The sequence below is a fragment of the Castor canadensis genome, chromosome 4 (genome assembly GCF_047511655.1).
Source record: "Castor canadensis chromosome 4, mCasCan1.hap1v2, whole genome shotgun sequence".
NCBI classification, from domain to species: domain Eukaryota; kingdom Metazoa; phylum Chordata; class Mammalia; order Rodentia; family Castoridae; genus Castor; species Castor canadensis.
In genome coordinates, this window is record NC_133389.1 from 123,638,084 (window position 1) to 123,665,996 (window position 27,913).

At 34.4% G+C, this 27,913-nt stretch overlaps 1 protein-coding gene across 7 annotated transcripts in view; it reads left to right on the forward strand.

The window, feature by feature from the left end:
* Positions 1–27,913, forward strand: part of Ubr3 (ubiquitin protein ligase E3 component n-recognin 3) — a 207,193-nt gene that overhangs the window by 111,058 nt on the left and 68,222 nt on the right. For 5 of the 7 annotated variants that reach the window (XR_012447249.1, XM_074071067.1, XM_074071068.1 and 2 more), the window contains 5 exons: positions 12,214–12,363; positions 13,656–13,789; positions 19,214–19,324; positions 23,301–23,513; positions 24,974–25,110. Coding sequence is in view for 6 of the 7 variants with exons in the window: in XM_074071067.1 (XP_073927168.1) it covers positions 12,214–12,363; positions 13,656–13,789; positions 19,214–19,324; positions 23,301–23,513; positions 24,974–25,110 (745 nt within the window). In the remaining variant the exon portion in view is untranslated. The remainder of the gene's footprint in view (positions 1–12,213; positions 12,364–13,655; positions 13,790–19,213; positions 19,325–23,300; positions 23,514–24,973; positions 25,111–27,913) is intronic. The other 2 variants (XM_074071069.1, XM_074071071.1) reach the window with 1 other exon arrangement.

The following is a 27,913-nucleotide window of genomic DNA, read 5'->3' on the forward strand; positions in this document are numbered from 1 at the left end:
AATGTGTTTGGCAGTTTTCCTTCCCTTTCTATTTCATGGAACAGTTTAAGGAGGGTTGGTATCAGTTCTTCTTTAAAGGTCTGATAGAATTCAGCAGAGAATCCATCAGGTCCTGGACTTTTCTTTTTGGGGAGACTCTTGATTGCTGCTTCAATTTCATTTTGTGTTATAGGTCTATTCAGGTGATTAATTTCCTCTTGGTTCAGTTTTGGATGATCATATGTATCTAGAAATCTGTCCATATCTTTTAGATTTTCAAATTTATTTGAATATAGGTTCTCAAAGTAGTCTCTGATGATTTCCTGGACTTCCATGGTGTTTGTTGTTATCTCCCCTTTTGCATTCCTGATTCTACTAATTTGGGTTTTTTCTCTCCTCATTTTAGTCAGGTTTGCCAGGGGTCTATCGATCTTGTTTATTTTTTCAAAGAACCAACTTTTTGTTTCATTAATTCTTTGTATGGTTTTTTTGGCTTCTATTTCGTTGATTTCAGCTCTTATTTTTATTATTTCTCTCCTTCTGTTTGTTTTGGGATTTGCTTGTTCTTGTTTTTCTAGGAGTTTGAGATGTATCATTAGGTCATTGATTTGGGATCTTTCAATCTTTTTAATATATGCACTCATGGCTATAAACTTTCCTCTCAAGACTGCCTTAGCTGTGTCCCATAGGTTCTGGTAGGTTGTGTTTTCATTTTCATTGACTTCTAGGAACTTTTTAATTTCCTCTTTTATTGCATCGATGATCCATTCTTCATTAAGTAATGAGTTATTTAGTTTCCAGCTGTTTGCATGTTTTTTGTCTTTACTTTTGTTGTTGAGTTCTACTTTTACTGCATTGTGGTCAGATAGTATGCATGGTATTATTTCTATTTTCTTATATTTGCTGAGGCTTGCTTTGTGCCCTAGGATATGATCTATTTTGGAGAAGGTTCCATGGGCTGCTGAGAAGAATGTATATTGTGTAGAGGTTGGATGAAATGTTCTGTAGACATCTAGTAGGTCCACTTGATCTATTGCATATTTTAGATCTTGGATTTCTTTATTGAGTTTTTGTTTGGATGACCTATCTATTGATGATAATGGAGTGTTAAAGTCTCCCACAACCACTGTGTTGGCGTTTATATATGCTTTTAGGTCTTTCAGGGTATGTTTGATGAAGTTGGGTGCGTTGACATTGGGTGCGTACAGATTGATGATTATTATTTCCTTTTGGTCTATTTCCCCTTTTATTAGTATGGAATGTCCTTCTTTATCTCGTTTGATCAATGTAGGTTTGAAGTCTACTTTGTCAGAGATAAGTATTGCTACTCCTGCTTGTTTTCGGGGGCCATTGGTTTGGTAAATCTTCTTCCAGCCTTTCATCCTAAGCATATGCTTATTTCTGTCGGTGAGATGAGTCTCCTGTAAGCAACAAATTGTTGGATCTTCTTTTTTAATCCATTTTGTCAAACAGTGTCTTTTGATGGGTGAATTAAGTCCATTAACATTAAGTGTTAGTACTGATAGGTATGTGGTGATTCCTGCCATTTAGTTATCTTAGTTGTTTGAAGGTTTGATTGTGTGTACCTAACTTGATGTTACTCTCTACTGTCTTGCTTTTTCTTATCCTGTGGTTTGGTGCTGCCTGCCTTTTCATGGTTAAGTTGGGTGTCACTTTCTGTGTGCAGGATCCCTTGCAGAATCTTTTGTAATGGTGGCTTTGTGGTCACATATTGTTTTAGTTTCTGCTTATCATGGAAGACTTTTATTGCTCCATCTATTTTGAATGATAGCTTTGCTGGGTAGAGTATCCTGGGGTTGAAGTTATTTTCATTCAGTGCCCGGAAGATCTCACCCCACGCTCTTCTTGCTTTTAATGTTTCTGTTGAGAAGTCTGCTGTGATTTTGATGGGTTTACCTTTGTATGTTACTTGTTTTTTCTCTCTTGCAGCCTTCAATATTCTTTCCTTAGTTTCTGAACTTGTTGTTTTAATGATGATATGTCGTGGAGTAGTTCTATTTTGATCTGGTCTGTTTGGTGTCCTGGAGGCCTCTTGCATTTGTATGGGAATATCTTTCTCTAGATTTGGGAAATTTTCCGTTATTATTTTGTTGAATATATTACGCATTCCCTTCGCTTGCACCTCTTCTCCTTCTTCGATGCCCATGATTCTCAAGTTTGGTCTTTTGATGGAGTCGGTGAGTTCTTGCATTTTCTTTTCACAGGTCTTGAGTTGTTTAATTAGTAGTTCTTCAGTTTTTCCTTTAATTACCATTTCATCTTCAAGTTCTGAGATTCTGTCTTCTGTTTGTTCTATTCTGCTGGATTGGCCTTCCGTTTTGTTTTGCAGTTCTGTTTCGTTCTTTTTTCTGAGGTTTTCCATATCCTGGCTGTTTCCTTCTTTAATGTTGTCTATTTTTGTCCTGAGTTCATTTATCCGTTTATTCATTGTGTTTTCTCTTTCACTTTGGTGTTTATACAGTGCTTCTATGGTTTCCTTTATTTCTTCTTTTGCTTTTTCAAATTCTCTATTTTTATTGTCTTGGAATTTCTTGAGTGTCTCCTGTACATTTTGGTTGACCCTATCCAGTATCATCTCTATAAAATTCTCATTGAGTACTTGTAGTATGTCTTCTTTTAAATTATTCTTGTAGGCTTCATTGGGTCCTTTGGCATAGTTTATCTTCATTTTGTTGGAGTCTGGCTCTGAGTTTCTGTTCTCTTCATTCCCCTCTGGTTCCTGTACTAATTTTTTGCTGTGGGGAAACTGGTTTCCTTGTTTTTTCTGTCTTCCTGTCATTGTCCTTGGTGTTGTTACTGTCCCTGTACTGTGTGTAATTAAGTATTTTCTAGCTTGTAATAATAACAATGGTAATATTGAGAATGGAAGAGTGAGCTGAGATGGAAAGCAAGAAGTTAAAGAAAAGCGGAAAACAAATATACAGACAAGAGGGAGAAAGCAGAACAAGGTATCAGACAAGAGAGTTTCAAAGGTATAAACAGGGAGTGTTAGTGTACTAATGGACAGTAAGCTGAACAGACAATAGAGTGACAGAGAGAGGATTGAAAATCAAAGATAAAAAAAAAAATAAGTATATGAAAGTAATATCTATTTATAAAAATGAATTAAAATAAAATGGAAAATAGAAAATTAAAAAAAACAAAAAAAACCAAAAAACCAAAAAACTTCCAAGTTTATATGCAATGCAATTTCAGTCTTAATAATTTGGATGTCCGTCTCAATCTCCAGTCCTGGAGTTGGTGCCTCAGATGTTGTTCTGTAGTTGTCTCATCAAAGGGGATGCATAAAGTAGAACAAAACTACACTCACACACACACAGAAGAAAAAAAAAAAAAGCCCCACCAAGTGTCCCCAGTTCAAATGCAATACAGTTTCAGTAAGTTTTTCGGCTTGCAGGTGTAATTCGGTTGTTCTCTCATCAAAGGTAGGGAGAAAAAGAAAAAAAAAAAGCGTCTGGAGACAGTTCTGAGAGTGGTGTCTGCAACTGTGGCTTGCCTGCCTGCTGCTCTCAGCCTGTAGCTGGCGGCGTTATTTATGCAGATCTCTGGGGTGAGCTAGCACTCACCTGGTCCCACAGGCTTTGTTTGCTCAGAGTTCTCCTGTGCGGGGGCCTCTGCTACAGGCTTTCCCCTTTCCAAGCACTGGGAAAGGTGACACTGCCCCGCGTTGTCAGGCCTGCGTGTTTATTTACAGTTCACGTGGGAAGTGGGTCTTCCCTCCTCTCACAAGCGTCCCCGCTCCTGGTTGCTGGCGCGCCCCGCTCCCGCCAGAGCCTCTCCGGCCCGCCCGGCTCGTTTATTTACAGTCCCGGGAAGGATTCCCTTCCCCCAATCTTCAGCGCTCAGGGCGCCCCACCCTCTTTCCAGCGCGTCTTAACTGTTCTTATTGCTTAGTACTCAGTTTCTCTTTTTTTCCCGGGTGGAGGTCAGTCTGTCCAGGGGGCTATGCTGCTCTGGCCCAGGCTTGTCTGTGGGGGAACCGCGGTACCGCGAAGCTCACCTGGTCCGTGTCTTCCCAAGCCGTATGGGCGCCGGCCACTGGCGGCCCGGGGGCCTCCTCGGTTCTCCGTTTAACGTGAAGTGGAGATTCTCTGCGCCGGCTGGAGATGTGGAGGAGTCAAAGTTATGCCTTTTCTCGGTGATTATGCCTGCAAAGTGTGTCTCCAGCGTCTCTCCAAGATTTCACTATAGGAGGCTCGCTTTCTGCTTCCTCTCTCTAGCCGCCATCTTGGAATTCCCCGTCATTATAGAGGTCTTAAACCTCTTTGGTTAGGCTTTTTCCTACGTTCTTTAATTTTTTTGAGGCTATTACTTCTTTCTTGGTGAGTTCATTATTGGTGGATAAAAGAGCTACTGATTTTTGTATACTGGTTGACTGAAAACTGAGACTGTGATTTAATTTATTTTTCCAATGTGTGTAAAAGGATACTCAGAGATACACATATGTGTGTATTTCCATGCATTTTTGTGCTCATAAGCACACATAACCAGCGGCCAGAAGAGGCATGGAGAGGGGGCTAGTCCATATTTAGCCTAATGTCCTTTAAATAATTAGCAGGGGAGTTTATGTTCTTGCTGAAAAGAATACTTGAATTCTGTTTATGGGATTTGCTTAGTTTCAGTTGACTTTCTCTTACGAAGGATGAAGGCTTAATTCATTGACACTACTTTCTGTTTCACCATCTCTTTCTTTTTCTTTCCAAAAGTGATAAAATATATTTTTGTTTTTACATATTTAATATAATTATGGTATCTATTTTATTGATATAGTTTATTTTATATGAAGGCATATAAAACTCATAAATACTCTTATCCTTCCTTTTATTTTTCCATTTTCATCTCTTGCCTTTATTAGCTACTTGTTTATTTTTGAATTGCCAATGTTGCTGACATTTTGTTTTGCAGTTTCAATAACATTTTTGATCCAAAAGTTGACTTTAAAACAATGAAGAATTTACTTTAATATGACTTCTTAAATGTTGTTGAGTAGAGTAATACACTAGGATCCATTTACTTTTTTCTTTTTACTCCAGTGACCTGATTCCTGGATCAGTTTAAGGCTCTTTTTAGTATATTACCTCTTTTCTTACAGTCCCTTGATCACTAAAAACCCATAAAACTTTATATTTGTTTCTCTTTGGGCCTTGACTTTGTTACTGCCTTTTGTTTTCCCTGAAGCTTCCAACTGTCCTTTTTCAGTTTTAAATTTTAAGTGTTATATGAACTATAGTATCCTTATTATTCTACCCACTCAGTCATCCTATCCTTTGTGTGGGATACTGTCGTAGTCAGGCTCATTTGCTCTCCAGGCATGACATATACCATTACCTTGAGCTTTTTCTCTTGCAGGGTTGATCTACTATTACCTGCATCTTACCTCATCTTGTTTTGATTTTGTCTTGTTGGAGTGCAATCTCACGCATATTCCTAATAATGCTTACATGGAAGGTCCTGTCTCAGGAAGGGATGATAGTCTGCTCTCATACTTGATTGTTTGGATGAATGTAGAATGCTAGGTTGATAACACATTTTCTGTCACAACTGAAGGCATTGCTCTTTTGTCTTTTATCATTCATTTGCTGAGAAGTTGGTGGTAATCTGATTCTTATACCTTTGTAGGTAAGCATATTTGCCTTCCCCTTGATGCTTTTATGATGACCTGATCCTTAGAGATGTGAGAGTTTACCATTTGTATCTATGTTAGATCTTTTTCTTCCTTCTTAGAACTTAATGTGCCTTTCCAGTCTGAAGATTTCGACTTCTGAAGCTCTGAGAAAAAATTTTCATGTGGTGTCCCTTAGTGTTGAAATAACAATCCTCTAGGATAACTTTCAGTGACCCCTGCCTCCTAGTGTTTATACCTTTTTCTTACAAAAAATCCCAAACATACAGAAAAGCTCAAAGAATAGTATTGTGACACCCATATGCCAATATATCCATTGCCTTGATAATAGTTTTCTGTATTTGGTCTCTCTCTCTCTCTAATAAATTACAGAATATCAGATTGCAAATTTTACTTCTAAATTTTTTGTGTGTTTATTTTGGAGATGGGGTCTTGTGAACTGTTTGCCTGGGTTGGCCTTCAACTGAGATTCTCCCAATCTTAGCCTCCCAAGTGACTGGAATTACAAGTGTGAGCCACTGACACCTTTCTTAGAAATTGTTTTTATCTGCTATCTACCACTTCCAAATGAGTTAAAACAAAAGTGGTTTTCTGAGTAATTGATTATGTAAAGTACCACGAGGAGATTGAGTAGTATCTTGAATAAGGGAATGCCCACCATAAGGGAATGCATCCCTTGAGGAAGCTAGAGGGAAGGAGGAGAAGAGTGGACAGAGAGAAAGAGCAGTTCCATTGGGATAAAGGATGTGGGAAAATGAGGCAGATCAACAAGTGGCATTGCTGGGTGAAGGGGCAAATGCACATGTTATTTTTGGTAGATATTATCAAAATTACTCCATAGGGGTTGTACTGTTTTGCATTCCTACCAGCAATGTGTCAGTTTCTTTATATTCTTGTCATTAGATTATGTTGTCAAACTTGTATTTTTGCTAATCTTATAGATGAAGAGAAGTGGTATCTTGGTTTAGTTTTAATTGGCATTTCTTCTTTTATGAGAGAGAATGATCTTTGAATTTTTGCTCCTTGTTCCCAGACACATCTTTTTGCTGCTGGGACACTGTGGGTATGACTCTATAGTAAATTAGATTCTGTTTTATGTTCTTCTTCTTCTTCCTTGGATTTTTTTCCTGACTGTGAACTTTGCCCTCTTTTAGGTAGGATTGACTTATTTGTGGCATTGGAATAACATAGAATGCATACTTCTGTGTACCTGTGACTATGGCATCTATATTGTAAAGGATCATTTTGAAAAATATTTTAATCTAATTTTGAATTTTGCTGTGTTAACTTGTGAAATTATTGTTTTGTTAACTAAATGGAAACTACTTAAATTCTTCTGCATTGAAAATAGCATCTCATGGATATACTACTTTTTATGTGTTTGCTTTAAACATAAGTATCTTCAATTTTGAGGGATGGTGCTGCTGTGTGTATCATTTTCAGTCAGTCATCTGTGATGTGATATATTAAAAAAAAAAAGCCCATCCAAAAAAGTGTTATTTTTGTTCCATATATCAGATTACACAATGGTACCAAGCCAAAAACATTTTTTAAAAAACCAACATAATCTGTTCTGCATATAAGCAAGATAAGATCATAGAAAGCTATGAGAAAATATAGGAGAAAATCGATGTGCCCCTGAATTTGATGGTGATTTTTTAGATATAACATTAAATGTGTGATCCCTAAAAATAAAGTGGATAAGTTGGACTTTATTGAGATTAAAATCTTCTTTGTGAGATATATTACTGAGAATGTAATAATAATAATCCATAGGCTGAGAGAAAATATTTGCAAAACACACATCCAAACTGTACAAAGAATTCCACAATAGGGAAATGACCCAACTAAGAAATGAGCAAGATTTCTGAACATCTTATCAAGACACTTATCAAGAAGATGTATGGATGGCAAATACACATATCAAAAGATGCTTAGCATTATTTGCCATTTAGGGAAGCGCAAACTAAAACAGCAGTGAGATACCACTGCATGGCTATGGCTAAAATCCAAAAATCTGATACTCCCACTTGTTTATGAGGACACAGACCAAAACTAATGATATTGTGAAATAATACTGTAACTCTCAGGAAAGTCAGTTTTCTTAAGAAAGAGTAAACTCTGGTACCGTACACAGTTTATGCGTAGTAGGTTATTTCTGAGATATAATCAGTAGAATTGGGAGAAAGAAAGAAAAAAACAAACCATCTCTTTTATCTCCTAGTATATACTATCTTTTTCCCCTGCCATGAGCTGCCATTGAATTAATTTATACAACATGGAAAATTCTTTTGCCTGCCTCTTGACTGCAGACAACACTTTATCCTGTGCTACAGGTGTTTTGCAATTGAGCATTCTCCAAGTGAGGCTTAATGTTTTTGAACAAAAATGGTATTTCACATAACTTTGAGAGCATCAAATACATTATCCCTATATCATTTACCCATTCTTTCCTCTATTCAGCCACACAACCCCATAAACATGGAAGCAAAACATGCAGCAAGATATTTCATTGTTTTACAAATACTTATTTTAGCTTAACCCAATGACTTTATGAGTATAAAAGTTAAAAGTAAAGTCTTCATAATTAAGCATTAATTTAATGTGAAAATAGACTAAATTATATTAACCAATGTTAGAATAAGAAATTTTGTATCACAATGAAAACTCCTGAAGTAGAACTATAATATTCCTGAAGTCTTAAACTTTTCACATTGATAAAAATTAAATAGTTACAAACTATAAGTAGATATTAAAATGCTACCTTTTGAGAAATGATTTTTTAATCCTTTAAACTAGAAAATATTCTGTTTTTTCTTTCATTTTTTTTCTTGTTTTGCTGTGTGGGGGTACATTGTGACATTTGTATCACACTTGAATTCACCCCCTTCACCACTCCCCTTTATCCCCTCCTCCCTGGATTCATGGAATAGTTACAACAGGTATCATTATTGCATTTACATGCATGTATACATATTTGTTGCATTGTATTCAACTTCCTACCCCCTTTCCCCGCACCTTCCCCCTCCCACTGGTGCCATCCCTCCCTCCTGGGTAGGATCTGTTCTGCCTCCTTTTTGCAGAAGACAAAAGGCAAAATATAAAAAGAAAAACATGACATTTTTGTTTGTTTGAAATAATGATAGCTATACAGAGAGTTTCCGTATTATATTTCCATGTATATATGTGTTATTCCCCCAATTAGTTTATTTCCTCTAATTATCTACATTCTACTTTAGTCCCTTTCCTATGGTAGTTTCAGCCAGTTTAAGATTTCTGTATGCATTCTTACATAGAGAATTTATCACCCATACTCAAGTTTTTATAAACTAGGAAAGATTCTGAAACACCTTTATTACTTTAAATATTAGCTCTTACTACTTAATCTTGATAAAACAGAGTATTTGATTCTTTGGATGATTCCTTATTGTAATTAACATACAATAGAATCATATCAATTTGTAATCTTATGTAGAAAAACACCTTAAAATTTAGTGACTGAAGGCAACAACCTCTTGTTATTTCTCATGAGTCAGTAGACTGGCTGAATAGTTGTGTTAATTTAGATTAAACTTTTCTGTAGGGGACTTAACTCATCTTATCTGGGTTCACTCATAAACCTGTGATCTTCTGATGGTTAAACCGGGGACTGGCCTGAGCTTGTGGGACCACTTAACTTGCTCTGTGTGGTCTCTCCTTTATGGGAATGATAACAGTTAAGAGTGAGTGCAGGAGAAAAAGAAAGCTTTCAAGTTCACATTAGGCCTAGTCTTGGAAAGGTATATTGTTGTTTCTGCCATGTTCTCTTGGTTAAAGCCAATTAAGGTCAACCTATATTCAAAGTGTGGGGAAATAAACTCTGTATCTTTTTGTTTGTTTGTTTTGATGGTACTGGGGATCTAACCTAGTGCTTCATGCATGCTAACCAAATGATGGACCACTGGCTCCAGCTCCAGTTCGTAAACTCTGTAGCTTGGTGGACAGAATTGCAAAGACAGAGTGATTGGATGAAGAAAGTGGTTATAGGAAATAGTAGAGAATTAGGGCTATTTTTGAAGTGATTGTAAGCAGAACTTTGCAAAATGATTGTAAGCAGAACTTCGCAAAATGAAATAGCTTTTCTGTTTAATTCAGATAGATTCTTTTCTGTTTATGTGAAACCCAACCTTATTGCTCTAGGTATTCATCTTTTTTTTGCCTTTATTGTAATAATATCAATTATGGTGATTTTAAGTATTTACTTTTGTTCTAAAAGGATGTGAATTTTATAGAGAAAAACCTAAAATTTTTGAAGTTTAATTATATTGAAAATTCAAAGTTAAACCCTAAAAATTCCAGGTTTGTTTGGTGACAATGTCTTCATTTTTAGAGAATGATCTGGGTTTGGTCACCTTTAACTATTAACAATCTCAGTTTTGCATTTGTAGTCATGCACTTAGAGTTTACATAGATTGTAAAACATTATAATCTCTTTATTATATAATTTTGTAGAACTGTATAGCCTTTAAATTTTGGGGTGTGTATGTGACAAATATGTGCAGATACTGATGTGTACATGTAGTTGGCAGAATTAAGTATCTTTATTTGTAATGCTTATTTAAAAATATACCAGTTTTGTTCAGTTAGAATAGAACTCATTGGGTTTACAAACTGAGTGTAGCCATATAACCAGCATCCAGATTGAGAAACAAAACATTACCAGCATCCGCCAAAGTCCCTCTGTGTTCTTTTTCTGTCAATGCTTCTTTCAAGAGTAACCAGTATTTTTGTTTCTAACCTATGCAGTTGTTTTCCTGTTTCTGTTCTCTATGTAACTATATAATACGTACTTTCTTGAGCATTACTTTCAGAATAGGATGCTTCTAATTAAATTTTTCCATATCTTTATAGGTGAGAAACAGTAATCACATTTAAATGCAAGCATTTAATTTGGTCATAGATCTTTTAAAAATCCTTACCAAAATGTAAACATTGGGTACTAGAATGATAAGATCAATAATAAGTTACCAACAATATATTTTAATTCATTACAAAACATAAAGAATCATGATCTTTTTAGTTTCCTTGGGGAAAAGGACATTAGTGTTTATAATTATTAAAGTTACAATTCAATTAAAAATTACTCTGCATGAAAAAAGTGATCATCTGTTGCATTTCCATGCACTGTATCTCTGGAGAGATTGTCAAGCCTTTGTTTAAAAAACTCTAGAAAAGGTTATTTAGCAATCTCCTTTATAATGCATTTCAGTAAAAGGATTTTCTTGAGGTTTTTCAAGTTGATTATATAAGCCTTATTTTAAAAAGAAAACTGTCTTTGTGCATGGGATAAACAAAGGCTATAGGGTTAACGAAATTCTGTTTCTTTGGCACTTAAAATGAGATTGTGTTATTTCATTACACTTTAAACCAAATATTTGTGATTTCTTCTTTGAGCTTAAGAGCAAATAGAAACCTTTTTCTTTTTTTGTATTGAGTTTTCTCCCTAAATCCCAAAATAATCCTGTGTCAAATTTTAATGAGCTAAAGATTTCAAAATTTTACTATCTTTTGAAATCTTTTTATTTTGACCTCTAATCCTACCTACTTTCATAGATACTGTGGGTTCTGGTTTTGATTCTGTTTTCTCATTTCTTTGTTGGCTTATTTTTATTTCCATTAATACTAGGCATTATCCAGAGATCCATTTTAAATTCCTGCTCCTTTTCCTCTTAGTTATTCTTGATAAATATCAGGTATATATTTATCTGCATGAATTTTTATTAAAAATACTGAAGTAACATCTTTCCTGTTTCTGACATGTATTTGTACATTTCAGAATGGAATGTGCCTCCATCTTCTAAATATCTCATAAAGCATTTCTGTTTACCAATCTTCCCTGCTCATTTTTTTTTGTTTTGTTTTTGGGTAGCATCCTTGATGTTCATAAATTTAAGTATCTTTTGTACAGATCATTTTTGTCTCAATATTTTAATTCTTGTTGTTAATGATATATCACTAGAAGATTATTGTTATTTTCTGTAATAGTTCTTTATTAATGTGTAATATATATAATTATTTCTTTGAATATATAAGCATTGATAACTTATTTCTGAGATATAATCAGTAGACTTGAGAGTAAAAAAGAAAAAAAATTGTGACCTCTTTTTCCTCCTACTATATACTTACTATCTTTGTTTTTTTTTTTTTTCTTCCTTAAAAGTTGCCATCTTGTAAATTTCTTCCTAGGTGCCTCACAGAAAATTATGACAAACAACCTCCCCTTTCTTTCCTTAAAATGCTAATTAAATTTTTTTTCTTTTTTGATACAAAAGTCTTTGTTTCTGTTTTTGATATCAATTTTAAATGTGAATGATACATTAGGAGTATATAATCATGTTATTTAAAGTCTTTCATTATATCAACACCACACTTTTGTCTAATTTTTTTCTCTGAGTAATCATTTTACTTGAACAGGTCTTCTATAGTTTTATTACTGTATACCTTTATTGGTATTGAAGTTAATTATTTGAAGTGATTGTTTCTGTTTTCCATTTTAATCAAAGAGGGATATTTTCCTTTAGGAATTAAGAGTTGTAACATTTTCCCCTCAGATTCTCCTGAGAATGATAGTCCCATGGAGATTACTACAGCAGAGCCACAAGTTTCTGAGGCAGTATATGATTGTGTTATTTGTGGACAGAGTGGGCCCTCCTCTGAAGACCGACCTACGGGATTGGTTGTACTATTACAAGCATCCTCAGGTAAGCTCAAACTAATTACTCAATAGGAACATTTCAGAGGCAAGATATGTATATATATATATATAAAACAGATGAATAAATATCTGTATTAAGTGAAAGTAATATCTTTGTCTAGTTATAACTATAGATATTTAGAACAAAGATTAATTTAGATCCAAATAGCAAAGACTCTTTATCTTATTTTTTATCACTTTCCTAGACATGAATATTGGAAGAAGGCCTTAACAAAGAGATCTTGTTATGTTACACAGTTTTCTTTTAAAGTGTGATAGTATATCACCAGTGCTAGCTGGCCAGCTCTGAAACTCTGTAACTTGGTGGAAGGAGTTGCAAAGTTACAGTGACTGGCTAGAGAGAATGATTATAGAAAGTAGTAGAGATTAGGGCCATTTATCATCTCACCTACTTGTCATTTCTTTGTGGTGAGAACCAGAAATATTTTTTATAGCAGATTTTTTTTATTGGTTCTGGATCCAATAAAAGATCATATAGTGCTTTTAGTTGTCATTTCTCGTTGGTCTTTTAAAATTTAGAATAGTCTCTCAGTTCTTTTTGAAAGTTTCAAAGAGTCAGGTTGGCTATTCCATAGAATGTCTGAGCATCTGGGTTTGTGTGACTATTTTCCTAGTATTAGATTCAAGTTAAACATTCGACAAGGGTATTACAAGGTAGTATTCCTTTCCAGGCATCATATTAGGTAGGAGTCTCATATAGAGTGGATTTGTCTCATTCTTGGTGATGCCCATAAGATGATGCATTGAAATGCTACCCATTTATCCTTTTATTCTTTTTCTTGAAAAGAATCAATGAATGTGTTATCTCTTACCATTATTCTTTCTGATACTCAGTTTTCTCAAATTTGTTTTATCAGAACTCTCTTGGGTCATTATGAAAGTATCCCTGTGGTGTTGAACATTTCCTTGCTCTTTTTCACACATAATCTAGGCTTATTGTGTGCTTTTCTCATCCCTGAACTCATCTCTTTCTCTAAGGATCTCTGCCTATTTTTTGTGAGAAATTTAAATATGAAATGTGTTGATATAGGAGAGTTGTAGCTTCTAGGCTTTTTTAATGGACAGATTTAAGAAACCATTTGTTCATCATGAGTTCAAACTCATACTTTAGTATTATTTTAAAAAGTAATTATTGACATAGTTGGAGCTTTATTTACTCTGTAGAACTAAAATGTCACTCTTTTTAAGATCTTTAAAATATTTTATTAGTGGAAATTTTGATAAATCAGATCTATATGTTAGTTACTTAGTGAGCTTTTATCTCTGTTGCTAATTTAGTTTTGGGTCAGTGCCGGGACAATGTTGAGCCAAAAAAGTTGCCAATTTCTGAAGAAGAGCAGATTTACCCTTGGGACACATGTGCAGCAGTTCATGATGAGAGGCTTTCATTATTACAGCATTATTTTAAGGATGTAAGTACTTTTTTTCTCAAATAGTATTTTTGACTGCAAAGTTGATAGTGACTTCCCTCCAGAGTTTTATTTTATATTATTTTCTTTTATCAAAATGTCATTCTGATTTCAAATCTAGTAGTTAACTAAAAAAAATTAATATGTTGATAGTAACAAAATGGAAATCTGTTAATAAGTAAAAATTTCAAGTAATGTGATGTGTGTTTTAGGTATTTATTGTGAAGTATGCACAATTCAATTCAGTGAAATAATAAGCATTAACTATAAAGACTTTTAGATAGGATATGAGCATTTTGTGAAGATTTCTGTCTCCTTTTACTTTCATGTAAAGACACACAATAGAACCTCATTATGATCCTTTTAAAATGTAAAGGAGGATTTCTTTCATGTCTTTTCTGACTACTTATGAATTGATAGGTTTTTATATAATTCATTGTATCTGGAAGCTCTAGTACTCAGAAGTGTCTCTAAACTTTGAAGATAAACTTTATTTAATAGCATCAATGTTGTTAACTTGTTTTTTAAATTGCTGTTTACAGCTGGGAATATAGCTTAGTGATAGAGCAGTAGAGCTCTTGCTTAGCATGTTTGAAGCATGTGTTCAATCTCTAGCACTGGGGAAGGAAGGAGGGAGAAAGGATCCGTGGAAGAGAGAGAGGGTGAGGGAGAGGAGAGGAGAGGAAATGAGAGGAGAAAGACGAGAGAGAATGAGTTTTGATGTTTCCTGAGTGGTTATCAAATGTGATTTCCTTTATTCTGTTGTAGTTTTTTGAATCTACTAAATCTTGAATAAAATAAACATATAACAATTTAAAGTATAAAATCATTTTTAGTTAGCTATATGAGATGATTGTCTTGATTGATTTCCAAATAGAACTTCTTTCTTGCCTATAAATTTTGCTAGTTTAAATGGAAGAAGTTAGTAGGATAGGAAGAAGACAGAATATTTAATTAGAATAAACAATAACTAAGCTAGTGATGATAAGAACCAGAGTAGAGTCTGGTTCCTTAGTAGGCTGAACTGCGAAGGTTTTTGGTGACTCCTAGAGGAGCTTAGTGGTTCTAGTTAGGGAGACATTGCGTAGAGTTGATTCTGATTCTGCCATTTCTGAGCTTATGTGAGCTTGGTCAAATCCCTTAAACACTGTAAGACTTGATTTCCTCATCTGTGAAGGGTTTAGAATGGTCTTTCCTGCAGTAATGCACTAGGTTAAGGAGTTTCTTTAGATCACTTTGCATGTAATACAAGTCAGTAGAAAAGTAAAGCAGTGTTTTGAATGTTTAAGGTGGCTTATATAGAAGAGCTCAGGTTAGGCCTTAAGAGGCAGTTTGGGGTAGTTAATAAGGATAATGCTTTGATATATTTCCTGAGACTTTAAAATGAAATTACGGTTATTTTGTAAAGCCTCTGGGTACATGTATGCACATGTACAAACAAACACTTTCACGCTTTTTTTTTTGGCAGTACCAGTGTTTGAACTTGAGCTTGGTAGGCAGGCACTCTTCTACTTGAGTCATGCCTCTAGCCCTTTTTGCTTTAGGTTATTTTTCATATAGGGTCTTGCTTTATGTCCAGGCTGGTGTGGAACCATGATCCTCCTACCTGTGCTTCCCACATAGTTGAGATCACAGGCATACACTACTACTCTTGGCTTCACTTTCACACTTTTAATATTCCTTATTGCTAGTTGAATTTTTTACAGGGTACATATATTACTTTATTAATCAGAAGCCAATAAATACCATCTTTTCAAAAAAACCTGAAATTGTTAAGTTCTTATTTGTATAATTTTGCTGCCATTTTATTTAGATTTCATTTATCATAATCCTGCTTTTAATTTTATCATTTTGAATTGCTTTAAATTAAATGGATCTCAAAGCTATTTAGGATTTTGATTCAATCAAAATATAACCAAGACCTAAGAATATAATAATTGAAGGGAAGGGGAGATCTAATAAAGAGAGATAAGGTTGTCTGTATCTTTTTTATAAGCCAGAAGAGTTACTCATTTCTAGAAAAAGTTTTTTTTTTTAATAAAAAGACTGTGAACTGAAATCTGAACTGGACTAGACTTTTGTTTTTGTTAGTGATTATGAGATTCTTATTCCTTCCTTATGACTTCTATGTACGTTCATAATATTTATTTTACTTATATATGGCATGCTTTCTGGATTATTTGCCTTTGAGGGTCTAGGGCCTTGTATTGGTTTTATAGTCAGTCCCCTCATGAGCTAAACATGTTGTCTGTGTTGTAGATGCTTCCTGGATTTCTTATGGGATTACTTCTAATGTGGTGTACATGAGTTTGTAGCCAGAACAGATTGTATAGAGAACTATTAATGCATACTGATTATAGAATCAAACTGTAGATTCTTCCCTTTTCACATCAAATGCATGCATTTTACAGAGTTAATATATAGAAATTTAGTTATGTAAGTCAGTACATTCACTGGCAAAACTGGAAATACTATGTTCAAGAGATGTGATGTAACACAGGCAAGGAATTTGAGCTGTGCAATCATGAAGTTAGGGGTTGGACTTGGGCTCTGTCACTTACACATAGTGATCTTCATTAGGTTTTCATTCCTATCTTATAAACAGGGCTAACATCCCCCTACTGGGTGAGTTTTAAATATTAACTTCATGAAGATTCAGTGCTAAGTACTTGGCACAAGTCTCCAAAATATTAATCTCATATTAGTACTTTTCTGTACTTTTGACTAGCAAGAGTAAATGAGACATCTAACAGACAAATGACTACTATTTTCAGGTTTTTTTTTTTTTTTAAGGGGGAAGGGGACTGCAGGTGTGGTCTTTGCCAGGAGAAGTAAAGAAGTGGCACAGTTAAAAAAAAAAAAAAACCGGGGCGGGGGGATGAATTTTGTTTTAAGGTGTTTTTTATACCATCTGTAACTTAGGGTGGGAAAATCCTGGGCCATTACTGGTCACCAGTGACCTGTGAGACTTGGGAGGAGGAAATCTGGGCAGACTTGTACATATACTTAGGCTAATTTTCAGGTACCCTAAGGGTACATGGTTCCCTCCCCACCCTTTTTTTATTTTATAATTTTTACATTTACTCACATGTGTATACATTATTTGGGCTATCAACCCCTCCCCCATCTTCAGTTTTAAAAACTACTGTTATTAAAAATAAAGATTACATTTTTATAGTACAGTGCTAAAGAGAGCAGCCTATTTAGTAACTGACTACAAATTGTTCTCAAATGATCTAATACCAAAATCTCCTATTTCAAATAACCCTAAAACATAAAACAGAGTCGAGCAGGCCTCCTGTTGTTTTTCTGATTTGTAGCAGTAGAAGCTTGCTCACTTGCTGTGAGTATTTGATTTATGCTGTTGTACCTTTTTAAATCAGCTGGAAAGGCATTTTGCACTGTGTAGTATTTTCAACTTTCAGGTACTTATGAAGAGTATTGATTTAATATTGGAATGTTTTTCACTATCATTTAAAAGATCATTTGGTCATCTTACATGTAAAGTTTTTCCAGTATGAAAATAAAATTTAAAGGTTTACTCGGTTTTTTAAACATGTAGAAACATTCTTATTTGATAGTTTTCAAATCTTTCACCATGTAACTGTCACTCATGTTAGTCCTTGTGCCCCATTGCTGACCTGCCAATTTATTTAGAAACTAGAGGGTGGATTCAGGTTCAGGCCCAAATGCTGTTTGACAAAGGCCAAATGATGAAAATTCCAAGAAAGAGATTTTGAAAAATCTTATGCATGTTTATTGGTTGAGAGGGGTTTGGAAACTAATGTTATGATGTGAAGATAAAGGTTGTGAAGACTGACTTTTAATTCTCTGACTTGGTGACTATATTGATGTGGAGTTTTTAACTGGGAAGGAAGTGAAAGATTCATGGAGAGGATGACAAATTTTTGATGTAGAGATTTTATGTTACTGAAGGACACTGAACTGGAGATTTCTGGTTAGCAACTGAGTACAGCAAGCCTACCTTACTTGTGGATTTATTACATATAATTTTGACCAACCATGGTCAATAAATCAGTCATTCAATTAATACAAAAGAAATTTCAAAACTAAAAATTTTAAAGACTCATGCACACATTATATAGCTCAGTCCATGCAGAAGCTCTCAGTCAGTCCCACATCACTGTCATTTGTGTTAAATCATTGTATGATCTGCTGAGTGTTTCCCTGCTATAAATTTTGTGAAAATGTGCCTTCCAAAAAGCAAATAGTTCCCAAATAAGCAAAGGAAAAATTAATGTGCTTAATCTAAGTGATAAAGTAGAAATTTTTAGATTTGTTGAAAGACAGCATGGTTTTAGTAGAAGTTGGGCCACATTTTGGGAAAAATGAATCAAGCATCTGGAGTACAGTATTGATTTTTGTGCATCTTGGGCATTTGTAGATTTTCCTCAGTGACAGTCTTCTTGGAAGCATATGCCCACAGATACCAAGAGTCTGTATATGTTTCTAACACTCAGGCAAAAGATCCAGGCTTGCAGGGTAAATGAAATTACTAGTCAAGTCTATAGGGAGAATAGTTTTAATGAGAACAGAATAACACTGAGAATAGAACCTTGGGGTCAGATGAAGAAAGAATAGTCTTTAAAAAGGGCCTTAGAAAACACAGAAGGAAAGAACACCAAGGGAGAGTGGCATTATGGAAGCCAGAAGGAAGTAAGCATTCAAAGAAGGAAGTTGTTAGTGTTAGAGATCACAGAGATTAACCACCAATCAGAGCATATGAAATAATCAACATCAGTATAATTTATAGCAAACTCTAATATTGGGAGCTTATATTTTATGGGGTGGAGAATGGCTAGTCCATATTTATTCTTTTTCATTATGAACATAGGTATTTGGAAGCTATAATTTCATGGTATTCTGATTTTAAAGGTACTGCCTTAGGGCTGTCTAGTCAGTGTTAATTTGTATAACAAAACTACAAACTCCACATTAGTATAACAATATGAAATCATGTAGAGGTCTGTGTGGATATATTTAAATATGTTCATACTCACTTAAAGTTAATCATCTTAACTGGGCATGGTGGTACATTTCTGTAATCCCCGCTGGGGGCAGTTGCAGGAGAATTATGAGTTCAGGGCCAGATTAGGCTACATAGTGAGTTTCAGGCCAGTCTGAACTGCATAGTGAGACCCTGTGTCAATAAATAAATAGCTGGGTGCTGGCAGCTCACTACTGTAATCCTAGCTACTCAGGAGGCAGAGATCAGGAATATCACTGTTTGAGGCCAGCCCAGGCAAAATGAAAGTGAAGACCCTGTCTTGAAAATATCCTTCACAAAAAAGGGCTAGTGGAGTGGCTCAGGTGGTAGAACACCTGCCTACCAAGTGTGAGGCCCTGCGTTCTAACTCTAGTATCACAATAAATAAATAAATAAAGCTTAATTGTCTTTTTTTAAAGAGTTCTTGTCTTTTGGCGGTGTCAATTGGCTGGGAAGGAGGTGTTTATGTACAAACCTGTGGCCACACGTTGCATATAGATTGTCACAAATCATATATGGAATCGTTACGGGTAAGTTGATTGGAAAAAATTTAAAGGTGTTTGTATCTTTTAAGGTGTTAAATCTTTTTACAGCATGTACATCACAATTCTGCCACTTCAATTTAAGGGATTTTCATTTTTAGGCTTCACTTTACCAACTGATCTCCACAGCTACAATTTAGACTTTGCTTCTCTAGCTCTGAAATAGTAAGCTCTCATACCCTATCATATCATTTTATTAGATGGAGATTCCTCAGCTTCTCCTGTTTTCACTTTCATTACCATTTCTAACTCCTTGGCTTTTTTCCTAGTTTTTTTAGCTCTTTCCTAATTTCACTTTCTTATATTTTGCCTATTCTGCCTTTACTCCCATTTAGTCTGCCTCCTTTGATTTAGATGCAGACAGCTGGTCCTGCTAGAACAACCATAAAACCAAGTAAACTGATAACACAAATTTGTGATTTTCTAACAGTGGCTTAGATTAGGGCCATGGGCTATACATACACTTATTAATTCATGTACCTGCTTTGATTATTTCCCTCTCCTGCTATTACAGACCTTTGCCTCTTCTATCCCTGACTCTTCTCTTAAACCCCAAGATCCCTTTTATTTCTATCTCTTCTTATGCCACCATAAGAAAATAGTGTCCCTTTTGTCCCTTTATCACACACTTACCTTGCTTTTTTTCATTCCCTAATAAATGACTGCATGCCAACCCCTTCTTTTTCTCTGTTCTTGGAGGTACTATTTCTTCTTCTTTTCAGGAACAACTTCTGTTTGTTCTGTAGGATGTCTTCCTCCACAACATTTCAGAGACCTTGATTGATCAGTATGTAACCTTGTTTTCTACTATATCATGTTTTGCTGCCTCTTCTGTCCCTTCTCAGTTCATAAAGTTATTCAGTTCTATCCCATTCAAAATCCTTCCCTTGACCTTGTATTTCCAGGCTGAAGTCTTTTTCTCTTTCAGTTCAACTTCTTAAAAACGTATCTACTGTAAAAGCAGGTCTCCTATAATCATGGGTTCCTAACTCAGAATTATTTCTTTCTTCCTTCCTATTCCTTACCTGTCATTTTTAGGCATTAACCAAAATTGTATTTATTCTGTCTCCTGAATCTCACTTACTAGATTCTGCCTTCCTTCTTCCCATTGCTACCTTTGTGTATATGCCCTCACTTTTCATCTTGACTATTGCATTTGCTTTCAAATTGATTTCCTTACACTGACTAATTTATTCACTACATTGATCTTCCTAAAATGTAAATCTGTCACTACATTGATCTTCCTAAAATGTAAATCTGATGATGAATGTAGTTGGCTTAAAAACACTTTGCTGGCTTCCTCCTTACAGGATAAGGTTCACTCTGCTATGAGTGGCATTCAGGCACTCCATGATCTGGGCTGGCCTGTTTCTTTAAACACAACTTTTTCAGCTGATAGCACCTTAAGCACACTATACATTTTCATGCTCTTGTATTTAACCATTCATTAAACAAACATTTGTTCATGGCTACAGTATTCTAGAAACTACGATTGTCATTGAGGATAAAATAGTGAATAAGAGGACCTTTCCTCAAAGAGATTACTATGTATTTATTGAAAAATGAATAGTGCTAAATGTTATAAGGTATACACAAGGTCTTATTGGAACATTTGGTTAAGTAACGTACTTGATTGATGAGAGACAGCGTGGAGATTAATAAGGGGCCAGATTATATAAAGGACTTTGTGGTCCATGTAAAGAATTTGGACTTTATGTAGATTCCTTTAGAAAGCCATTAAAGGCTCTTAAAAAGTGATATTGTCCAAGAAGGTCATTGTGACAATGGTTTAGAAAGGGGATCACAGAGAGTAATAAAGAAGGTGGTGGTCACATTTAAGTAAGAGAATGGTGACTTGGATTTGGTTTTGGCAGTGGAGATGGAGAGAATGTTGTAGGTTTGAAATCTACTTAGAAAGGTGGTATTCTAGACTTGTGATAAATTGTGTATGGAGCATGAAGAGAAGGAAGAAATAAAGATGAGAGATGATGGTGGTCATTGAGAGATTTTGATTTAAAATAATAAAGTCTCACATTAGACCTTAGATACATTAGATCATGCAGCAGTATGTTTGGGAAACTAGTTAGGAGAGATTAGCAAAGGGGGTAGAAAGAATAAAGTGGATGGAAGGACTGACGGAGTTTATTAATTATGTACTTATGGAGTGAGAAGGCAAAAAGCTGAGGAAATACCTCTCTGAAGTAGAGAGCTTCATGTTCTTAGAATAAAAGGGGGTAGGGATTGGGTAGGTTAAGGAACTGGACCAGTGAGGAAGGGGGTTGGAGTTGAGTGAGAGAGTGCTTCCCAGGATGTTGGAGAAAGACTGCCAGGCAGTATTCATGATTCAATGGAAATTGGAAATAGTTCATAGCAAGAAGCTATTTCATTCAGTTTGAGCACATTGAGTTTAAGCATAGAATTGGCAAAAGCATATATTGAATTAATTTTGTGTAATGGTTTTGTTAGGTATAGATGATGGAAGGGCATATGGAAGGGGAGGAGAAGTATTGCTAACAGAGGTTTTGTTGTTGTTGTTTTGTGGTACCCAAGATTGAGCCCAGGAGCTTGTTCATGCTAGGCAAGCATTCTACCACTGTGCTAGGGCCTCAGCCTGCAAAGAGTTTTTGAAGTAGTACATCATAGTGTGTAGGCAGAATAGGACAGGTCTGATAAACTGGAATAAAAAGAAGGGAATCAAAAAGAGATAGGAGACGATAGAAAGTAACATGTTTGAATTTAATATTTCAAATATGGAACAATTTGAGATTATTACAAGTCTGAGCAATAGTCATTGTATAAGGTGCTGAATTGGAAGTCAAAGCCATCGTTGTTGATGAAGTCAAAGAGCTGAGGGACTAGGGTATAAGATTGGCTGTACATATACACAGTGAAGTTGCATGGGAAGATGGCAGGCCTTGGAGCAATGAGGAAGTGGATCTCTTTACCAGTCTTCAGTGTTGAGGGCAGTAGGCAACAATGAAAAGGAGGGATAGTAAATGACATGAGCCACAGACAAGAGAATATAGGAGTAACTGTCACAAGCCAGCACTGGAGGTATGAGGGATATTGTAAGAGTAAACTGGAGGGTGTCTGAGGAAACTTCAGGAAAGAACGTGGTTTCAATTATAGCATGAAAGAGGACCTAGCATTTTTTGGAATTAAGGCTACAGGGAAGCTTATCACAAAAATGTTCTTCTATGACCAGGACCCTTCCTTCAGCCTTTTAGTACATTCTTATGTATCTTAAAATCTTAGCTCACATCTCTTCTTTGGAAAGCCTTCTCTGTTGAATTTTTCACAGTATATTTTGTTTAATTTTATTTTAAATTTTGAGTACCTTAAGACAATACATCTTGATTCTTTATTCTATCACCCATCACAGCACTGAACACATAGTAGGAGCTTAGTGTTTGTAGAATTGGATTTAAGAAGGTAGGTTGTTAAATTTTTAAGGACTTAAAAAACTAATGCCAAAAGTAAAAAGTAGAATTCAGTTGTTTTTAAATGAGCATGAAATCAGCTGTCCCATCACTTGTGTTCAGCAGTTAGACACCTTAGATGACACTCACATGAGACATTTTGTAGTTTTTATTTACTTTTAAAAGTAACTATTCTATATCAAAGAACATGAACACTGGGATAATCTCCCCAGTTGTCCCTTATAGATTATGAAAATGGTGCGGGGGAGAAGAAAGTAACCCATTTGAATGTGGACTGCTTTTCAAGTTATTTTTTTAAATCTTTAGGTTGATTGCTTCATTATTTGAATGTATCATACTGAGAGCAGCTCTTTGGTGAGGACAAGTATTACATAATTGTTATAGTGTAAGAAGTGATTTGATAAGCTAGTACTACAAGGAGAGATTTTGGTCATGACATTTAAGAGATACCTCATTTACTAGTGTAATCTTTATTTTCTGTAAGTGTATGCATCATACATCTTTATGTTTATTTCATCTTTTAGAATGACCAGGTTCTTCAGGGCTTCTCAGTGGACAAAGGAGAATTCACCTGCCCCCTCTGTAGGCAGTTTGCTAACAGTGTTCTTCCTTGTTATCCTGGAAGCAATGTGGAAAATAACCTTTGGCAACGTCCTAGTAACAGAAGCATACAAGATCTCATAAAGGAAGTGGAGGAGCTGCAGGGACGGCCGGGAGCTTTCCCAGTAAGCATCAGTGTAAGGCAGAAATATCCTGATTAACTTAGCTTTGCTTTTCAGCTTTCATTTTTTTTTTCAGTTTCTAAATTACTCTAAACTTTTGTGCATGTAGTAGAAATTGATTTTAGTGGCTTCATCTTCTCTTCTTTTCTTACTAAAAACAAAAATGAAAATTGTAAATAATTAGTATCAAAGGTTATATATACTTTTCCTTAGTCCAAATCATTGTAATTTTAATGTAATATCTTCCAGATCATGAACTCCTATAAGTTTAAATATGGTTAGGCTTTTAAAAAATGTTGAAATATTTAAAAACAAAACAGGGCTGGCAGAATGGCTCAAGTAGAGTACCTGCCTAACAAGCATGAAGCTCTGAGTTCAAACTCCACTACCACCAACAAAGCAAAAAAAAAAACAAAGCAAGACATACAAACCATATACAGACATATATTGCTTAGTAATAGGGGATGCATTCTAAAAACTGTGTCATTAGGTGATTTTTGCTGCCACATAAACATAACAGAATATATTTACACAATCTAAAATGGCTGTGATGTCACTAGGCAGTATAATCTTATGGGACTGTCATTGTATATATGGCCTGTCACTGTCTGAGGTGTCATTATTTGACACATGACTAGATAGGTAGTGTGAGTGAGTAATGTAAAACACAACGTAACCATTTAAAAAATTTCCTATTTGTTGTATTAAGACTAAGAAGATATATTTACATACATGCACACATTTATGTATTTACTATGTGTGTATACTGGAGAAAATATTGTATGATCATTTACCACCAGTCAGTCTGCTGTGGGGTTTGGTATAAGTAAACCCATCTTTTATCTCATCTGGTAGGATTTATTTGGTTTAAATTCTTAAACGAATTTTTCTTCATTATAGATTTATGATATGGTCTGTAAGAGAAGTGGCAACTATGCATGCTTTATGATGTAAATTTATGAATATGTCAATAATTGACTTTTGAAACAGAAATTCATATATTAAACCAATTCAGAAAGATTCATCTCTTGGCAATTTGCTTTCTCAAGTGAAACTAATTTTAGAATCTGTGATATATTTTTCTTTTATAAATCCAAATTTTCATGTGCTTGAAGTAAGAGATATTGGTAATATTTTTTTGAAAATATCTGACAATAATATCTGAACTTAAATGAAAGTTTTCTTTAAAAAATAAAAATGGAAACTTTGTTCTAAAGTATTATTTTAATGTCATCCTATTCATTAATTCATAGTTGGATTATAGTTTTATCAATCATAATATAGAATTAGAAAGATTATAACAGAAAGTAGTTTTTGACTGGTGTTATGTTTGTGCACTAAATATATTTATATTGGATCTATTTTGATTTTTATCAACAAATTTCCTAATATATTCCTTAACAAACTTTGTAGTTTTAGGACGTTATTAAAGAAAATGAATATAAACTTTCTACGTTTGTTTGCACTTTTTATAGTCAGAAACCAACTTAAGTAAAGAAATGGAATCTGTAATGAAAGATATAAAAAATACCACTCAGAAGAAATACAGAGACTATAGCAAAACCCCAGGCTCCCCAGACAATGATTTTCTCTTTATGTACTCTGTTGCAAGGTAGGTATATACAGTGTATATTTTTGTGTTCACTTACTATTAATTGTTCACTTTATTGTTTTGTGAATCTTTTAAAATTTATTAACATTTATATTTACTTAAAGGGAGTATAATTTTAGTATTGGTTGAGAAATATGGTTAGTTTTCCTCCTCCCAGGAGGAGTATGAATATGTACTTTTCTTTTATTTCCTGAAGAGTTTTTAAATTTTTTATTTTAATGGACTATTCAAATAGGTGTTATTAAGCATTACAGGACATTTGTAGAAAAGTATATTATTCATATTTTGGGACAGATACATGTGAGCATTTTATATGATGAAGTCTTGTCAAAAACTGGCCATACTGAGAACCAAAACATTGTAATATGTTAAACACTTTTAATTTATGGCAAAACAAGAATAGTAAGAAGTAGAACTTTGTTTGCATTAACCTAGTGAAAGATCTAGTAATATTCTAGAAAATGGCAGGTAGTTAAGGAAACCAGATAAAGAAGAGGAAGCAAGAGATCAGGTTGTTCTAAACCTCTGTTTATAGTGAGTAGGAGGCTCAAGAGAAGATAGAACTGTTTCTCATCTTTCAGGTTAGGAAGGATTAGTCTCATTTACTGAGTAGGTATTTAGCACCTAAGTAATAGATTGATAGAAATTTTAGAGAATAATTGACTGAAAATGGAGAGCCATAAAAGATGTAAATAGGGGAAGCCGACACATGATAGTGTAGACCCCTGGATGGATACCTTTGGAAGGGAACTCCCTGTATGCAGCTACTTAGGCAGAGGATGATTAGAAGTCAGATCTCTTGAGTCAAGATTTAGTGTTTTTTCAATTACTATATATATATTTTAACCTTTCTTGTGTTCAGGTTGTGTTAGGCATGCAGTGTACCATGACCATTCTCTGTGCCCACTCCTGGAGCAGAATATAACAGAAAGAGTATGTAGCCTTTAGAACCCAAGAAAAATGGAAACAGACTTAGAAAAATTGCCAACAAGCAAGTTAGAGCTCAAGGAATGAAGCACATTAGTCTTTGGTCTGAAAGTGCAAATCCTGGACAAGGGTTGATATAATAGGATCTAATATTAAAAAGCAGCTTTTTAGTCTGCATAGTCCTATATTAGGCTATTATTGTTTATTCAAAATGCTTTATTTCTATATCATTATCAATTATTGCACATGCGTAATTACACTTGGATGAAAACTAAATTGAATATAATTAAATTTCACTAAAACTCCAGGATTGTACAAAGCTTCTGTTCAATATTATAATCATAGCCTTGTAGAAAACTTGGTTGAATGTAGACCAACTTAGTTATGCAACACACACATATTTATGTCACTCATGCATTTATGACTTTGATTTTATTAGAGTTGGCTCTACAAGAAAATTTCTGATCAAAAGGAAATGATCTATACATGGAATTTTCCTATAGTATGATAAATCAAACTGTTTAAATATATTTTAGTTACAATTTTAGACCCCTCTTTCTGGTTTTAAATATATAAATAACACATGAAGTAAAGGTGGTGATAATGAGGGACACATTTTGTTTGCTGTAGTTCATAAAAAAGCAGAGACAGGTGTCAAAGGCTTTAGTAAAAGTATAAGTAGAAAAACAGGAAAAATATACTGCCCTTCTGATTCTTCTTTGATCCCTAATGATAAACTCTAAAGCCATAAGACAATGATTCTGAAAATGTAAGAATATAACATTTAAAAGACTTGTCCTTTGATTGGAATTATTTGTGATAATTGCAAAATTCTCACAGTGAGATTACAATGCCCTAAATTTTACTTAGTTATTACAAAGAAAACAAAGAACAAATTGACTCAACAATTAAAACATGAAGGAAAAAAGTATGGTTTAGCCTATTTAAATAGATACATTTTTCTCATGATAGAGTGCTTAATCTATCTTGTATCTAACAAGTAACTAATATAATAAATCCTTATGGTTTTAGAAATACTTATTTCTAAAAGTTAGACATTAAAATATTTAGCAGTGTTTAAATATTTAGCAATAATCTTACCTTGAATTATTTAAGTTTTAAGTTAAATGTATAATCTAGTAGAATCTGAAGATTTATTTATATATGGCATTGGTAATTTGAATAGAATACTAGTTTTTTCAGAACTGAATTTTTCACAGCTGAAAAAATAATTTCATTTGCTCTTCATGGAGCTTAAAGTTTTGATGGTTAGAAAGACATAATTTCTGGCAAAGGTGTTTCTTTAATAACTGCTTGAGAGCTTTTTTTTTTCTTTGAAAGACAGTTTCTCTGACTCTGTCTCTCTCTGGTGGTGCTGGGGATTCAACTCAGGGCCTTGCACATGCAAGGCTACCACTGAACTGCACCCTTAGCCCCTGGAATATCTTTTTAAAATTAAATAATGTAAAAATTAATCAAGATTACCTTATTCAAGTTTTAATGTATTTCCAAAATTTCCATTCGGTTACAAATATTAGTCTTTCAGATGGATTATGGAAAGTTGGTTCTGGGGAAGAAAGCTTTCCTTACTTCAATACCATTTCATAATTGAAAGAACAAATGACATGAATTTTAGTAATTGAAATTTCCAAGGATTTTTGGACCTAAGTAATAGTCTAGAGACACTGGTGAGTAGCACTGGACCTGTATATTGTAAGAAAAATGGAAATGGAACAAAGATGAAATAGAAATATCTAAGATGTAGGTGGACAGACAAGTTTAAATGATGAGTAGGTAAAGTACTCAGGATGAATTCACTTAGTTTTATTGTAAATCTAAACTTTGTAAACTAATTATGTTCAAAATAAAAGGAATG